Source organism: Callorhinus ursinus, unplaced genomic scaffold (genome assembly GCF_003265705.2).
Source record: "Callorhinus ursinus isolate GAN/ISIS: 27379988/994484 unplaced genomic scaffold, GSC_fseal_2.0 scaffold25, whole genome shotgun sequence".
Lineage (NCBI taxonomy): Eukaryota > Metazoa > Chordata > Mammalia > Carnivora > Otariidae > Callorhinus > Callorhinus ursinus.
The window spans coordinates 8,504,249-8,521,500 of NW_027397087.1; the positions used below are offsets into that span (position 1 = coordinate 8,504,249).

Below are 17,252 nucleotides of genomic sequence, written 5' to 3' on the forward strand. Positions count from 1 at the left end.
TTGTTAGAAATAAATTTCTGTTGTTTATAAGCCGCTCAGGCTGTGGTATTCTGTTACAGCAGCCCAAACAGATGAAGACAGACAGGGGCGCCTGGGTGGCTCAGTCGTTAAGCGTCTGCCTTCGGCTCAGGTCATGATCCCGGGGTCCTGGGATCGAGCCCTGCATCGGGCTCCCTGCTCGGCGGGAAGCCTGCTTCTCCCTCTCCCTCTCACCCTGCTTGTGTTCCCTCTCTCACTATCTCTCTTTCTGTCAAGTAAATAAATAAAAATCTTAAAAAAAAAAAAGATTAAGACAGACAGCTACTGCGCAGTCTGGCTTTTGGTTTCTTCATATCTCAGGATAGCAGTTAATGGACTATAAGGAGACAAGATGCTGACCTCACTAAGGATACTTATACTCCAAGTGGACTGCCGAGAGTCCTTTAAGAAGTACCCCTTCCCAAGAGCATTACCCTGGCCTGGCTCTATTCCAGAACTGGGACCCACACTTTCATTGTCCCACGTGTGGACTTAGGTTTTACTTCCCCCAACTCTCACAGAAGTCCTGCTTCTCCCCTGGGATAATCCATCCCTCCATTACCAATCCTGAAGTACCATGTCTGAAATCAGTCCAAATCAGATTCCTAGGAGATAAAAAAAAATTTTTATTTCACTACACATCTATAGCATTCATATATCTTGGTCTGGGGCAGGGGAAGGAGAAATGTCCATAGTTTGTCTTAGCCCCAAAAGAGGGGTAAATAGTCAAGTCACCCTTCACTCCCAGTACAGACTCTCAGAAACTGAGCTTCAGACATCAGGATATAATGGTAGGGCTCACCCTGCTCCAAAAAAGCTCAAATGGCCTGTTCCCAGGAAGGCAAGCCTTCTGCTCCTGTCTCCTGTGCACCCTTAGTACACAAAATCCTTTTGTCTGGCCAGGCATGTGCTGGTGAACCCCAGCAGAATGTATCCATGTCTTCATCTGTAGCAACTCTACTAGGCCTCTGACACCCCATTCTGGAGCATCCCTGAGGTCAGTCTCTGGAGGTACTGCTGGCGCAGAGAGGGCAACTGGGGATATAGCTCAAAGCCTTCTGGGAGGGCAGAATTAGGGAGCTTATAGTGGAGAAGGTGCCGCCGGAGAACCTGCAAAAAGGGAAGAAACTTTGTGAAGTAGGTACTGAGATCCTGTTGAGATCTCTGCCACCCCCAAGACCTATTTTACCCCCCTCCAGGATGTGCCCCATCCTACCTCATCGGCCAGCAGCCAAGTTTTCTGCAGCAGGCTCCTGCGGGCAGCCTTTACCTCATCCTAGAGGCAGAAGAGGTTGGGAGAGATGGCACTTGGGCCAAGGGCCAAGGGCTGACACCCATCACCGGCCTCATCCGACCCTCCTCTCTTGCCCAGCTGACCCAGAGGCAGCTCAGCCGCAGTCTCTCTTCCTCCCTCTGGAGATGGAGATGTAACTTACTGAGCTCTTGGGGTCCTGGGAGAAGATGAAGCTGTTGACATGGGCCACGGCCACAGCATAGAGCACAGGGCACCAACGTGGACAGAGAGCACCCGTAACCAGGGCCCGGAAGTAGAGCTGAAGGAGGGCCAGGTTATCTTCAGGAGGCTCTGTATAGCAGTCCAAGGACACAGGCAACTGACAGGGGGAATGAGACATGCTGAGGGTGAGGGTGGGAATCTGTATCACAGGACAACAGGGTGGATGCTTGATGGTCACCTGAGCCAAACCGTGAGGGCAGAGATAAGGTCCTGGACAGACATCCATTTCTGTCTATCACAAGGACTGAGGTTAAAGACTAAAGAGCTGGGAAGCAAAGGAAACTGGGAAATTGGGAAGTAGTAGTGAATTTCTACTGCCTACCACTACTTGTTTAATCTGCTTAAAATTAAAACTTTCAAAATATCACATTCAACTGCTCAATCATATTATGAAACCTTTCAGAAGTTCATTTTCTTTGGACCAGTTAACTCTCTAAAAAAAAAAAAAAATCACTCTTAATTCCATGCAGAAATGATTACGAGAGGGGCACCTGGCTGGCTCAGTTGGTACAGCATGCAACTCTTGATCTCGGGGTTGTGAGTTTGAGCCCCACACTGGATGCAGGGATTACTTTAAAAAATAAAAGAAAAGGGCGCCTGGGTGGCTCAGTTGGTTAAGCGACTGCCTTCGGCTCAGGTCATGATCCTGGAGTCCCGGGATCGAGTCCCACATCGGGCTCCCTGCTCGGCGGGGAGTCTGCTTCTCCCTCTGACCCTCCCCCCTCTCATGCTCTCTCTCTCTCATTCTCTCTCTCTCTCTCAAATAAATAAATAAAATCTTTAAAAAAAACACTAAAACCTTTAAACAAAATAAAAAATAAATAAAAGAAAAAGAAAAAAATGATTATAAGAGAAAGAGATAAAGTTTATACCCAGTGGTGTTTATCATAGTGTTACTTCAAATAGCAGAAAATTAGAAACAATTGTCATGCCCACCAAGGGGTTCTGATAAAAGGATGCACCTACACAATGGATTATAATGTAATAAAAAATGTTGATTTCTTAGAATATTTAATGATTGGGAAATGCTTATTATGTAATGTTAAACGAAGAAAACATTATGCAGGGATCCCAATTTTATAAAAATATATATTTACATATAAAGACTAAAAAAAGATAAATCAAAATCAAAACAGTTACTACTGGGCAGTGGGATTATAGATGACCATAATGTTCTTTTTAATTTTTTTTTCTCCCAAAGATTTTATTTATTTGAGAGAGAGATAGAGTACGAGCAGGGGGAGGGGCAGAGGGAGAAGCAGACTCCCCACTGAGCAGGGAGCCCGATGTGGGGCTTGATCCCAGGCCCCAGAGATCATGACCTGAGCCGAAGGCAGATGCTTAACCATCTGAGCCACCCAGGCGCCCCGTTCTTTTTAATTCTTAAAAATATTTTATATTGTCTCTTTAGTTCTTTATATAACTTATTTTATATACATGTTAAATGTATTTATTAAAACACTTAAGTTTACCAGAATAAGTTATAATGAAAATAAAAAACCAAACCTTAAAAAAGTTAATTCTCTACAGCTTATATAAGTTTAAAACCCTTTAGCCTGATTTTTGAGGCCGTCTAAGACTTTATTAGCCTTGTTTCCAATAAGTTCCTAAACTGAAATCTGGCTCCTCTGTCTTCCAACCCTCTTATATTCCTTCCTGCCTCTGAGCTTTTGCTGATGGTGCTCCACTAGGGACATTCTGTTCCTTCATCCTCAACATCAAATTCTACCCAACCTTCAGTGCCCAAGTCAATCCCTGCTTCTTCCCCAAAGCTTTCTCCTTACGGGAAGCCCACTATGATCCTTCCCTTTCCTGAATCCTGGCCTAACATCTAAAATGTGAGTAATTTAGAACTATATTGGTCTTTACTACGTCTCTTATCTAGACTGTGGCACCGAGCAATGAGTTGTGGCTTGTTAATAATAACCAATACATACTGTATGCCAGATACCCTGTTAAACTCTTTTCATGGATTCTCTTAATCTCCTCAAAATTCCCCAGAAGTAAAATTAGAAACCTGAGGCCCACCAAAGCTCCCCACTGCTCAGGACTGCCCCCCAGGCCCAGTACAGGAAGGCCATGGCAGGCTCTGCTGGGCTGAGAAAGTACCTGGGTAAGAGGCAGGCCCAGAGCTCGCAAGGCTCCCACATGCTCCCCGAAGAGGGCGAGGCGCAAAGTGACGCTGAACCGGCGCTGCAGGGGAAGGAGAACCAGGGCTCCAAAGAGGTGGTCCCCATAAGAGACAGCCTCAAAATGCTCCAGGAAGCTGGCATAGAGGTCAGGGAAAGATGCCAGGCCAGGAAGTGGGCAATCCAGCTTGAGGTCCGGCAGGACCTTAGGCTGGCAGAGCCGGGCCAGGAGGGCGGCCACCAGATGTCGTACTGGGGTCTCCCGGAACAGTTCGCTGTCCACCAGGAACACACACATGAGCCGTGCCAGGCGGGCGGCAGGAGGCACGGCCCAGAGGGCCTGGGGGCGCCAGCTCTCCAGGACTAGCACCCACTGCAGAGCCCGCAGAGCCGTGCCTACAGTGTCAGCAGGAGGGAGCCCCGAGGGAGCGTCTGAGGCCTGGTGGTAGAGACGGATCAGTGGCAGGAAAGGCCAGTCGGTGGGCAGCAGCGGCTCCCTAGGCACAGGGAGCAGCAGGCCTGGGACTCGCTGGAGCTCCCCTCGGTACAAGGCCTGTGAGGCCAGCAGGCTGGCTCGGGCCAGAGAGCAGTGGGTCAGGTAGCAGCTGCGGATGCTGGGGAGGTCCTGGCAGGCCTGAGCCAGCAGAATCCCTCGCCCACACCCTGAGTCCTTGCCGCTCCCTAAGGACAGCCGGTCAGAGAAGTCGGCTGCCTCTGGACCCCCTGATGCTCTTTCCCTGCAACAGAACCCAAAGGGCAAAAGTGAGCGCTCAAACCACAGCGCTCCGAACGCCATGCCGGCTCTCCAGGGCTTCCCAGGGGCCCCAGGTCCAGTCCTGCCCCTCCGTGTTCCCTAATCACTAGCTGCAGTCAGGAGAGTGGGCACCACAGTCTGCTGCTTAGGGCCAGGCTGACGGGGTTTCTCTGGGCCTGTTTCCTCACAGTAAAATGGGGATGATAATACAATCTCACAGTACAGAGGAAAAACAACAGAAATACTTAAGCGGCCAGGTACAGAGTCAGCACTCGGTCCCTGCTAGCTGTTCCGTGTGTACAGCGAATTCATACGCCACTTCTTAGCCTGATGGTCATTCGGAAATCTCATTATTATAATTCTCTAGTGTGGTTATCTTCATCCCCGCTTTACTGATGAGAAATGGAAACTCTGACATGTAAAGCACGATCCATAGAAGAAAGCGGATTAAACCCAGGTCTCCTGGCTCCGAATTCAGGGCTCCTCCGTCAACAACCACAGCAGCCTCTCAAAGGGCTGAGCTGATGTCACCAACCCTGGACTCACGGGAGGAACTCCAGACGGAATACACAGCTCAGCAGTAGCTCATGGGCAAGGTGCTCACTTCCAGGCAACAGTCGGCCCAGCAGGGCCAAGACCATACTATGATGGAGGGCAGCGTTGATTGCCAGATCTGGCTGGACTGTTGCCTGTGAACAGAGAAGCGGGGGGTTGGGCGGGGGTGTGAGAGGGGACAGAGCAGAGAGATGTGGGGTTACGTGCAGAGAGAGAGGATAGCTGCACAGACCCTGGGCATGTCTAGAGCAGAGGAGCATGTGCATGGACTGCCGGAAGTAGCACGGGTTCCAAAAAGCTGGCGGGGGGGGGGTGGGGGGGGGAAGGGACGGAGTAAGGGGGGGTGGGGTGTACCCACCACTCTCTGGGCCAGGATGAGTGCCAGGTATTGCAGGTGGTACTCGTGGCGCAAGGCCCACGCAGAGAAGGGTGTGAGGTATGGGGCAGCCACAGGAGCCAAACACTGGAGGAAGTAGTTCTGGAGTCCTGGCGCGGCCAGTACGGCAGCCAGCTGAACAAAAGCAAGCTTGTTCAGATCTAAAGGTGACTTTGATCTTTCCTGGGGTTCCTCAGGTGGCTGCCCCCTCCCCAGAGAAACTCACAGAAATGGGGGCTGGCAGGGAGACACCTCCCTTCCCCAAGTGGTACCTTTTGCTCTGACTCTTCCCATCTTGGCCCTCCACGCCCCCCCCACCCCCACCTGACCCCTAACCAGGTGCCTAGGTCTCACCTGGTCACACAGCCCTTTGTGGATCTGGGCCAAGGTGTTGAAAAGAGAGAGAAGGGCAGTGAGGAATGGGAATGGTGAGGCTGAGCCGGCCAGACCGAGAGAGGGGTGGCCTCCTGTGCTGCCCAGTGACACGAGGCTGGGGAGAGCTTCAGGGGCCCGAACACAAAACTGCGGGTTGCAGAGAGGGGAGCAGCTCCTGGAGGCAGAATGAAGAAGCTGAGGGGGGCTCTGGCCTGATATGTGCCAGGCTGGAAAAGAGCTGCTTGGTCAGAGACCAAGGCCAGCAGGAACCTGGCTACGTAGACCAGCACCCACATTCCTCAGAGCCCTCAAGTGCTGCCTGCTAGGGATTCAGGTTTCCTCTGGCTGAGGGGTTCTACTCAGGATGGATGAGGAAGCTAGGCCTAGGAGTCCCAGAGGGAGAGAAACGGCCTCTTCCCTACTACCCCTACCCCCCAACCACAACCCCCCCACCCCCCCCAGAGTACATACCCAAGAGAATCCCACAGGCTGCTCAGAGTGGGTGTGCACAGCAAGGGTAGCAGCAGGCTCTCCGACAGGCGCTCCATATCCTGAAGCCAATCCCCTGGGCACAGGCTTGGCTGGAGAACCAAGGGGCTCACTGAGCTGACAGCCCAAGACACCCATTCTCCTAGACCCTGGGTCCCCAGGCCAAGCCTATTACTCTAAGAGCCTAAGAGTCAGGGTTTGGAGGCTTCTGCCTTCTGACCCTCTGGAAAGAGAAAAGACCCCGAGGTTGCCCCGTCACCCACTGTACTCAGAGCATGGAAGGCTCTGAGACAGAGCTGCTGTTTGGGGGTCTCTGGTCCCCACCAACACAGCTCCTTGGCAGCTCCAATGGATGTGAAGAGAGAAAAAGGAAGAAAGGTGGGAGGAATAAAGCGGAGAGTAGGAAAAAGTGGAATGGGGAAGTAAGGGTGGAGAAGTGGAAACGGAGAGGGAGATAGAGGGTGGTGTGTGAAGAGGGAGGCGGGCACCCAGGGCACAGAGGAAGGCGGGCAGGCCACACTCACCTGCTGGCTCCAGGCCTGGTAGTATGCATCCAGAAAGAGCAGGCAGGCAGTGGGCACTGGGCTCAGGGCCTGCCACATCTCAGGTCTGGGCAGCAACTTCAAGGTCTGTCTTAGACAGGGCTCCACAAGAGGCTGGAGCCCGGACACCTGTGTCCAAGTGATCGAGGAAGGGGTGGCCGACACACTGGCCCCAGCAGCATCACTACAGAAGTGCCAGAACGGGTCACAGTGAAGGTCTGGCTGTCTCGACGCCCCCACAAGCTCTACCCATCCTCTCCCTCTGGAGGAGTGCTTCTGCCTGTTCCAGAGCTCAGAGCTACAACCCACCTGCTGGGCTCAGGCGCGGTGCTGCTGGCAGCCAGGGTCAGCTGGGTGAGGAGAGTGAGCAAGGAGGCTATCCGCTGCACCGAAAGGGGCCGAGGGGGCTGGGTGCTGAGCTCCGCTGGCACAGCCTGCAGGGCCCGCATCAGCACTGGGTACAGCTCCCTGGGGAAGAACAGTTATTGTCTTTTGGAGACCCTGGATGTGGAGACGGAAGACACAAGGCAGGGCGCTGCCCCAGGAATCTGCAGGCTGCTTAAGGAAGCTCGGGAGGGAGAGGCTCCAGGGCTGGGCACTCTTAGAAGGCTTCAGAGGGAAGGAAGGCTGGGGGCCGAAGGGAAAGAGGTAGACCTTCCAGGCCTCCTCCCAACAGGGGATTTAAATTGGATTTCAGCAAGCTGCTAAGGCTGCTGTGCACAGAATGTGGTTACCTCAGCTTTGTTCTACTATCCCACTGGCTAGTCCTAGCCCCCAGGTTTTCTTCATTCCTCCCAGAATCCCCTCCTCATTTTCAGCCTCCCTCTGAGCCGGACACCTTGAGCAAGGCTGGGTCATCAGATGAGGCCCGAGTGCAGAACTGGAGGGATCTAGAAAGGAGCCTCCTCCCGTCTCTCCTCACCTGTAAAGGTCACCTCCCTGGCCATAGGAGGCAGCCACAGCCCACAGACGAAAGGCCTCAGTGCTCAGCGTCTCGGCTTCCTCTGGGGGCAAGGCCATTTCCTGGGGAGCCTCTGCTATAAAGCGGCACAGGTGGCTCCGGAGATCAAAGCTGCTCAACTGAGGGCAAGAGGGCAGAGTCTGGACATCCCATTCCCCTGGGGGCCCAGGTGGCCTCAGGTTCTCTTACTATGGCGATGGCCTCAACTCAGCCCGTTCCAGGCCCCTCTTGGGCCACGGGGTCTTAACTGTGGGCCAGGATGAAACTACCTCATCCATCCCTCCCTCCCTCCCCTCCTTCCTTTCAGCAAGCACTTGCTAGGCACCTTTTCTAGGGTGACTTGGCTATGGGTGATGGATGCCCATCTCTATGTGGCTCTTCTGGTCTGGGTCCAGGGAAGAGGGAGCCCTCCCTTCAGGTAACGAAAGCACAGTAGGCCTATAGGATACACCAGACTCCAGGTGACTAGGTTCCTGGCTGGTGGTTCCTGTTGCATTTCAGAGCAACTGGATCAGAGATAAAGAGGAAGATGGCGTGAGCCAGTTACCCGGAGTCCAGAGGCCATGCTTAGACCCCAACCCAGCCCGGTCGTAAGGCCCTCATCCCTTGACCTTTGTCCTGCTCACCAGCCGGGCAGCAATGTTCCTACCAGCCGAGGCCAGGACACGAAGTAGTTTCATGGCAGTGGCATAAGGCATTTTGTGTAGACTGGGGGCAGGCCCCGCCCCTATGGGGGACCAGCTAGTGGGCAGGAACTCTCGAACCACGGTCTCTATTAGCCGAGGGCACTCCAGGACCTGTGGGGGACAGGAAGAAAAGGGAGGCAGGGAGGCTGAGGGTCAGGCCCAGGCTCAGCTAGGCTCTTTGCCTAGTCCTTGTCTCCTTCTCTTCTCTTTCTCACCCTTGTGGCTGACTCCAGGGAATGCCGGGCCAGACGGATGAGCACAGCCAGGATGTCCAGGACCACAGAAGGTGCGGGGCGGGTCACCTCTAGCACGTAGCGCAGCCGAGGCAGCAGGTTGGTAGCCAGAAGCCCCTGGTGATCAGAGAGATAAACCCAGTGCAAAACGCAGCTGGGCCCCCAGCCTTGATGACCCTTCTTGCCTAAGATGTGCTTGCCTATGGGGGCACTGAGGTGGTGCAGTAGGTTGAGCATCCGACTCTTGATTTTGGCTCAGGTCATGATCTCAGGGTTGTGGGATCGAGCCCCACATCGGGTTCTGCCCTGGGCATGGAATCTGCTTGGATTCTCTCTCTCTCGCTCTGTACCACCCCCGCCCCCGCCGACCCCAAAAAGATGTGCTTGCCCTCAAGGTCGTGGGACAGGTGCAGCTGCCCCAGCATCTTTACCTTGATGACGTCATGTCGAGCCAGGTCAGATGGAGGCTGGCTTCCTTCCTCAGGGCTCTTCCTTTTTGCTTTCTCTGCTGGAAGTTCTTCATCTTCCTCCTCATCGTCCTCCTTGTCTTCCTGGCTGGGCATCAGAGGGAACACCAAAGCTCCATGGTACCAGGAGAAGGTGCTGTCGAGGAGCTCCTGCCATAGGGAAGAGAAGGGTGGGAAGAAGAGGAAGGAGTCAGGCCTGGAAAGAGGGCCCAGGAGTAGTCAGCAGAAACCTCACACCAAGAATAGAAAGGCAAGGCTGCTGGGCTTTGGGGCTCTTAGGAGAGAAGACAGTGACACTGCCATCCCGTTCTCTGCTCTGCCTGGCAAAGCCTTTGCACGGAGGGTGTGCCCAGCAGCAGGGGCAGGGACCCTGATGCCTCAAAGCCCCATTGCTATCCCTGCGTACCTCATCTCCAGGAGCCACCAGCAGAGCCCGAAGAGCCCGGACGGCAGCTGCGATGACCCCATCCACTCTGTCATCCAGGGAGAAGCGCAGCAGGAAGAGGAAACCAGCATCCAAAAGGAGGCGCAAGACACTGCCCACTAGCCGGTCCCCAAACTCACCAGCCTGGGCCTTGGGGGCAGGGGAAAACCTTGCTGGAGTTGTTGAAGTTACAAAGTCTTTGTCCTAAACCCTTCACTTGCCCACCTATGACCCTGGGTTTGTCCCATTCCCAGTCTGCCCCAGAGAGAGCTGCTGTATGGGCTCCTGGGCTCGAACGAAAAGGACAGGAGGTGGGGAAGTCCGAGGTTGGGGTCGGAGAGGGTGAGGCATGGGGGCAGGCAGTCCACTCACCCTGCCGATGACCTGGGCCAACACGTGCAGGGCTAATGCTCTCTGCTGGGACACCTGGCTGCGCGTCAGGTGGAAGAGCTCCTGCAGGGAGTACCCGGCTCTCTGGGGCAGGGACAAGATGTCAGAAGGAGCCAACACACAGGGCAGCACCCCCCAACTAATACACAGAAACCCCTATATTCTAGGCACTGAGTTAGCTGTCAAGGGGAAGACAAAGCTAAGTAAGTGATATCTTTTGCCTCTTTTTTTCTTTTTTTTTTAAGATTTTATTTATTTGACAGAGAGAGACAGCGAGAGAGGGAACACAAGCAGGGGGAGTGGGAGAGGGAGAAGCAGGCTTCCCACTGAGCAGGGAGCCCGATGTGGGGCTCGATCCCAGGACCCTGGGATCATGACCTGAGCCAAAGGCAGACGCTTAACGACTAAGCCACCCAGGCGCCCCTCTCTTGCCTCTTCTCTCCATAGATGGATCCTCAAACTGGTAAAGAAGGTAAGATTTGCACACAAGTAACCACGGCATAAAGCAGAAAGGGAGGAATGCAGTAATCCGTGTTTAACTTGCAACAAGAGAATAGGAGAGAGAGAAAAGGGGGATATGGAAAAGTAATGTGGTCTCAGCAGGTGGGTGGAGCTTCCATGGCCTGGAGGTCCTTGATCGCACGCTGTATGTGAGGAGGGAGAGCACCACAGTGGTGTTGCAGGGGTGAGAAGGCAGAGCTCTAGGGTCAGCAGGGAAAGACTGCTGAAGGACTGTCTTGCCAGGCTAAGCAGCCATGATGATTCTGTGAGCAGAAGGGAGCCAGGGAACTTTCCAAGGCAAGGCAAGGCATGGCCTGGGCTGGGCCAGAGGGAATCAGTATGGCAGCCCCATGATGGATGGATGGGAAGACATGGCGACTGAACAAAGAGGGAGCAAGCCTCTTCTCGAGAAAGTACCAGGGGAGGTGACAGACGTAAAACTGGCAAGTTCAGGCAACTGACTGGAATGCGAAGGAACGAGGAGAAACATTTTGAGCCTAAGAACCTATGGACAGCAAGGCCATGAAATGGAATAGGCTACACAGAAGGTCCAAGGTAACTGACCAGAGGTCCTCTTCCATATGGTTGATAAAAGCACTTGCTGAGAGCTGCCCAGTCCTCCCTAGGCCCCATGCCTCACCTCTGCCTCTTCTCCATGGTGGTGCAGGCCGAGATGGGTGGGCAGGTCCACATCGGGGGCCAGTAGCTCTCCCTGAAGATTAAATCGGGCCTGCATCCTCTAATGGGAAGAGAAAAAAAGACTATAGGCTGGGGACATGGCAACTTCCCTATACGCACTCCTCGCCTGTCATCCCAGACCTCGGTCCTGATTCTACCCGGGAGTGGAAATGGAACTCCCTTGACCCCAGGGGCCAGGCAGGCTGATGAGGAGAGGAGGAGTGCAAAGGAGAAATGTTCCTCAAGCTCCAGGGAAGAAAAGGGCCTGAGTTCGGGTGCAAGAGCAAGGGGACATGGAGAAGTGATGTGGCCTCAGAGCTTCCACGGCCACTCCCAGCCTGCCTGACCCCTTGCAGGCCAGCTGGCCCTCCTTACCTCCTGCGTCCGCTGCCTCCGGAGCGGAGGCAGATCCTGGGTCCAGTGGAGCTTCTCCAGCTCCACGGTGTCCATGTGCACCCATTCTTTGTGGGGGGTCACAGGCAGTGCCAGAGCTAGGAAGATGGAAGCGGAACAGTATTCCCTAAGGAGCTCAGCTCACTGATACCCTGGGGTCCCAGCCATTACCCTGCAGCTGCCACATCTACCTCTGCCCAAGGCTCTGGCAGCCTCTGCCTTTAGTTAGACTTAGGTGGCATAGCCCAGGGGCTGGACTCCTGGGAACTGGGCGGATAGCTCAGATACGGCAGAACACACCTAGTCCTGGGCTCTAGCCCACTGCTGACCCCACGTACTTGCTGGGAGGGGCAAGAGAAAGAGGAGAAGGTAAAGAAGAGGAGAGAGAAGGAGCAGAGGAGGAAGGGAGGACCATAGGTATCAGGGAAAACACAGTTCTCCACTGCCTAGTACTGACCTTCTAAAGAAGCAGGGGAGTGGGGCAATGAAGGGCAGCGATCCTGCTTCTGCGGGGCAAGATACAGAAACACACCTCTGGAACATTCTCCTCCTTCTCCCTCGACCCCCACCTGACCTGCTCAGCTGGCCTGGAGCTCCCTGAGGGGCAGGAGGTTCCTGGCTTTCATAATCCAATTTCTTCTTTTGTGAATTACTAATAAAATAATCTAGGTCCTGGGAAATGAGTGCTCCCACTGGCCTCTCTGCTTTAGGTCTGGCATGTTTGTTAAGACCTGCATCAGCCTCTTCTCCCATCGCCCTGGCCCTGCCATCTCCCCCGCAACATGGATAGCAAAAGGCAGAAAACTGTGGGGTGGACGGAGCCAGAGCTGGGGCAGCTCGTGTAAAGGCAAGGTGGAGATGATCTGCTGGGGGAGGGTCCAGCCGTCACGCCCTGCTGCCACTTCCCGGGAGAGAGGGACAAGGAGCAGGAACAGGACAAGAAAACAGGAAGCATACGTAGAAAGAACATACACATCAGCAAATGAAGACTGACGTTAGATGTCCAAGGACAGAGAAGATTCTCTCGTTTTCCATCCGCCAGGCCTAGGAGAAGGGTTACTATCCTCCACTTCTATTCCCCCAAAGATGTCCCCCTTCCTCCAAACCTGGGGCTCCTGGATCCAGATCATCTTCCTGTCTGGGCTCCCTCGCAGAAGTTGGCACAAGGGGTTTGTCTCCAGTGACCTCAGCAGAGTGTCCTCCTGGTCTCTGCTGCTCTGTGGCCTTCTCTGCTGCTTGCTCGTGGGTGCGGTTGGGAGACGTCAAGAAGGCGACCACGTTGGGATCTAGAGAGGATGGAAGGGAGAGCAGGTGGTGGCAGATCCTCGCCGGCTCGTGTGGACCTGACACCTGCCGAATACTGCCTATCTACTGGTGCCCCAGCCAGGACAAGCCCCTTCCCACCCCTGGCCTGAGCCCCCTGGGCACTCCTGGGGCCTCAATGACCCACACCTGTCACTGGGGCCTGCCCACCCACCCTTCTCTCCATCCTTCACAGTCCCCTGGCCCACCCAGGTTCCTGACCATCCCTGTGCTTGGCTTCAGGTTAGAGGCCCAAAGGAAGTGACTGTGGAATAAATGAATGAATGTCGACTAGAGCCAAAGAGAAGGCATTTAGGGGAACAATTTCACTTTCAGCTAATTTATTTACGCACAAATATTTACTAGAACCTAACCTAAGTACTCTCTATGAAGGTGCCGGGTACAGAATTTGGGACGACTGACTCGGCTCGGTGCTGCTGTCGTGGTGAACGGAAACCAGGAAGGAGGTACGGCACGGCAGAGCATCGCACACAGAGCATTGCCACAGCCGTACCAGAGAGGGCACAGCCGTGATACAACGCACGTTACCCTGGAGTAGTACGGCACACACAACAGAGTGGTTGAAAGCAGGGCCTGGCAGACCCAAGAGACCTGGGTTTACATCTCATCCATGTTCCTTACCAGCCCTATGACCCGGGGAAGAGTTTCAAGTTGTGAGACTCAGGTTTTTTTCCTAAGTAAATGAAGCTAGTACTACCTACCTTACAGGAACTGTTTGCGGACAGAATGAAATAACGCATTCAACAACCCAGCCAAAGGCCTGGCCCTTGCAGGAAGCCTTCAGCAGTAAATGGCTGCCCCTTCTGAGCCCAATCCCGGCAGGAAGGCCCAGCGTGCCATACCGAGCTGAGCCAGCAACCGCTGCTGCTCCTGCAGGATCTCCTCAGGAGCCATGGCTTGCAGTTTTGCTACGTTCTCTTCATGGATGGTCCAGGCTTCCTGCTCAGCATCCTGGCTCCTGAGCCCCTTCCCTGTGACCAGATGGGGTCCCTGGAAGCCGTGGCTGCCCCACGGAAGCTGGCAGCCCTGCTCCCGAGGTGTGAGTGCCTCACAGGACACAGTCCCTGGAAGAAGTGTATCATCAGTTTCATGGCCTTGCCCCAACCGAGCCTTCTGGCCCTCGTCCCTAATCCCATTAGCCCTGGAGACAGATGGAGGACCCAGAGATTTCCCGGGCACAGAGTGGAGACACCCCTTTATCCCTCCGTAACACAAACACAGGTTGGATTGGGTAGAGATCTCTCCACTCATTTTGCCCCTTTCTGAGGGATGTTGGGGAAACATCCTACTTTCTGACTCTTCTCTTGGATCTCCATGTAGCTGTCTGCTTCCAGAAGCCTTCCCCCTGCTCTTCTGCTAATAATTTGCATCATTAAAGGAATCTTGGTCTACATCTTTATTTTACAGTCTCTGATAAATACCTCTGTCTCCTCCTTCCTCCTAGGATCGAATAATGGCCAGCATTCTCCCTGCACCTAAGACCCAGATGTAGACGCAAGCCACCCATACTCAATACTGTAAGTGGGGATAAGGGACAGCTTTCTCTTTAGATGGCTCAAATGCCATCTAAATATGCCTTCCTGTCTGATGCAGGGAAGACATACACCCCAAGGTGACTCTAAAAGGCCAAGCCCAAGTCTCTTCAACCCCAGTTTACCTTCTGGTGGATCCAGGGTAGACACAGCTTCTCTAACTGGTGGGACCCTGGCTTCAGACGCTCTCTTTGCTGCAATTTCTTGGGCAAAGATGCTTCTCTTACCAGACGTTGCAGACTTCCCCTATGGGGCAAAAAGAAAACTCAGGTGACGGATGCTCACTACCCCATTTTCCTCTCAACCTCTTCACACTAAGCATGGTGCTGCCTTAACAAGAAAATTGCTTAACATTATTCAGATTATCTGCCTGAGGAAGATGCACTATGAGGCTCACCTAATGTCTCCTAAGTACCATCTAAGCACCTTGCCTACCTGTCTCTCCTGTGAGCGATGGAACACAGGAGGGAAAGCAACACCACTGGGCACAGGCAGATTCACTGCCACTGAACTTGTATCTCGTTCCTGCAGCAACAAAGCACAAAGTAGTGAAGATACTGAGATCTCCCCAGACTGGGCACTATCCCACTAACCCCAATTCTGTACGACTAGAATCTCTCTCTAGGGAGTCCTGAATCCACGTTGCTTCTTTGGGCACAGTGATTCTAAAGCAGCCCCAAACTGACTGCAGGGGGTTAAAGTCCCACCTTTCTGGAATCAACCTCTACTCATACGGCTCACCACTCCCACCCACTATCCTTGCTGCCCCAGGATGCCGCATCCCACTCAACCAGGGTGAGACGCACAATAATCTTAGTCAAGACGGCAGTGATGTGCTGATCGTGCCTGTTCAGCCTCTCTTCGGGGTCTTCATGTTCAGGCAGGGGGCAGCCGGGGCTGGGTCTAGCTCTCTTTGGGGGAGCAGGAACCAAAGCCGGGGGCGAATCTGGGAGATCTGAGAAAGAAAAAAACCCGGATGTGAGGATACTCATTCCTTCCCAGGAAGAGACTGAGGGCAGGAGGAAACCAAAGAGAGAAAGGCAGCTGCTGTGGGGCCCTGGCTCAAGCTGTGTCACCTTGGGCAAGATATTTAACCTCTGCGAACCTCAGTTTCTTCATATGTAAAATGGGGCTGCAGGAACAGAGATATGCAGGGTCTGAAATAATGATGGGGGAAAATCCAGCCACATTAGGAAGAGGGAGAGGACGCTGAGGCCATACCCTCTCTCCTTCTCAGCCTCACACCCACAGCCACTCACTGTCCAGTGTCACCACATCCCGACGATCCTGCAGCAGAGGCTGGTCCAGGTTAGGGTTGCCACCTCCCCTATTTCCTTTCTTCACCAGTTGTACTGCTGGAGCTGCACCAGTTGCAAGAAACTGACTCTGGAAGCGCAGCAGGTCCACCTCCGACTCCCCTGGCTTTGGTCTCGACAGCATCTCGACACTCCAGCTGCCTCTCTTGTGCAATTTTTTCCAGCACTGCTTTGGTGTGGGGATTCCCTCTCATTCAACCCTACAAACAATAAAGCTGTTGGGCCCTCTGCAAGTGAACCCTGATTCTCTTTATTGTGCATCAGAAAAGACACTTCTGGGGCGCCTGGGTGGCTCAGTCGTTAAGCATCTGCCTTCGGCTCAGGTTGTCATCCCTGCATCGGGCTCCCTGCTCGGCGGGAAGCCTGCTTCTCTCTCTCCCACTTCCCCTGCTGTGTTCCCTCTCTTGCTGTCTCTCTGTCAAATAAATAAATAAAATCTTAAAAAAAAAGACACTTCCTAGGTTCACATCAAGTCATTCTTTCTCATTCATACCTTATTGCCATTCCCTCCCTATTTAGGCCTCCTTGATGTCATCAGCCTAATAATATTTACTGCCAACTGAAGATTGTTTACAATGTGTGGATGATAAAAAGTCTCAGGAACAACTGTAGGGAATCTAAGAAAAATAACATCAGGAGCCAGGCGGATAGGGAGTAATGATACTGTATCAAACTGGAGAGAATATGCCTGGCCTAAAGGTGTTCAAATTATTAAAAATAAAAAACAAAAAAAACTTGGGCTTACAAAAGATCAACATATAAAAATCATCTGTATTTCTATACACTAGCAAAAAGAACAATCAGAAAATGAAATTAAGAAAACAATGTCACTTACAATCGCATCAAAAAGAGCAAAACACTTAGGATTAAATTTCACCAAAGAAGTACAAGACTTGTACACTGTCGGGCCGGACAACTGCCCCTAGGGCTCTGCGGTCGCGGACATTTTGGACCACCCGATTCAACAGAGAAATCACCGAGTCTCAGCTTATGCAGCCTGCGGATGGAGGGCCGTGGCCGGGATATCCACACCGAAAAGGCCGCGGCCACTCCAATGTAGAGCAAAGACGCTCGGGGAGGCTCCCACAAAGGAACTGGATATCCTGTACCAGAGCCCTCCGCCGGGGAACTCTGAGGTCCGTTCCTCACCCCTTACTTACCTTAGGACCGCCCGGGCGCCGCCATCTTGCCCCGCAAGGGCCGCGCTTCCGCCGCCACCAGATTCGAGCTTCCGCCCCGCAGCCCAGCCCCGCCTCTCCCTGGTTTGGCTCCACCCCCTCTGGGGTTTGCCGGCTTGGCGCCAGGACACACACCCCCTTTTTAAAAAAAGTTTATTTATTTAAGTAATTTCGACGTCCTATGTGGGGCCTAGCTCCACCCCGAGATGGAGAGTCAGGTGCTTTTCCGACTGAGCCAGCCAGGTGCCCCTGCGCTCGGAACCCTTGAGCGCGAATATACTCGGCTAGCCCTGCCCTACCCCACCACGTAAGCTCTATGCTGGCACTCAAGACACTCATCCTTCGGATGTGCAGCAGGCATGATGAGGCCCTTCTGCACATACGACACCCGTGACAGAGGCAGTGTACTTCAGACA

The 17,252-nt window shown here is 53.5% G+C and overlaps 1 protein-coding gene across 2 annotated transcripts; it reads right to left on the reverse strand.

Annotated features, from left to right (window-relative positions):
* Window positions 1-620: 620 nt before the first annotated feature.
* RPAP1 (RNA polymerase II associated protein 1) lies at window positions 621-16,957 on the reverse strand. 2 transcript variants are annotated; one of them, XM_025884174.2, is made up of 25 exons: window positions 16,819-16,957; window positions 15,602-15,858; window positions 15,149-15,297; window positions 14,778-14,867; window positions 14,468-14,588; window positions 13,653-13,874; window positions 12,594-12,773; window positions 11,470-11,585; window positions 11,057-11,155; window positions 9,898-9,999; window positions 9,508-9,675; window positions 9,066-9,251; window positions 8,617-8,751; window positions 8,342-8,512; window positions 7,677-7,834; window positions 7,064-7,222; window positions 6,737-6,938; window positions 6,195-6,304; window positions 5,703-5,898; window positions 5,331-5,483; window positions 4,964-5,106; window positions 3,644-4,400; window positions 1,455-1,631; window positions 1,235-1,294; window positions 621-1,128 (listed from the first exon to the last, which is right to left on the reverse strand). In XM_025884174.2, exons 2-25 carry the CDS (start codon window positions 15,780-15,782, stop codon window positions 979-981), a joined length of 4,185 nt encoding a protein of 1,394 aa, XP_025739959.1. In that variant the 5' UTR covers window positions 15,783-15,858; window positions 16,819-16,957; the 3' UTR covers window positions 621-978. The 2 variants fall into 2 exon arrangements, 1 of the variants encoding a protein (XP_025739959.1); XR_003210566.2 differs by having other exon boundaries at window positions 1,049-1,128; window positions 1,455-1,603.
* Window positions 16,958-17,252: the final 295 nt, after the last annotated feature.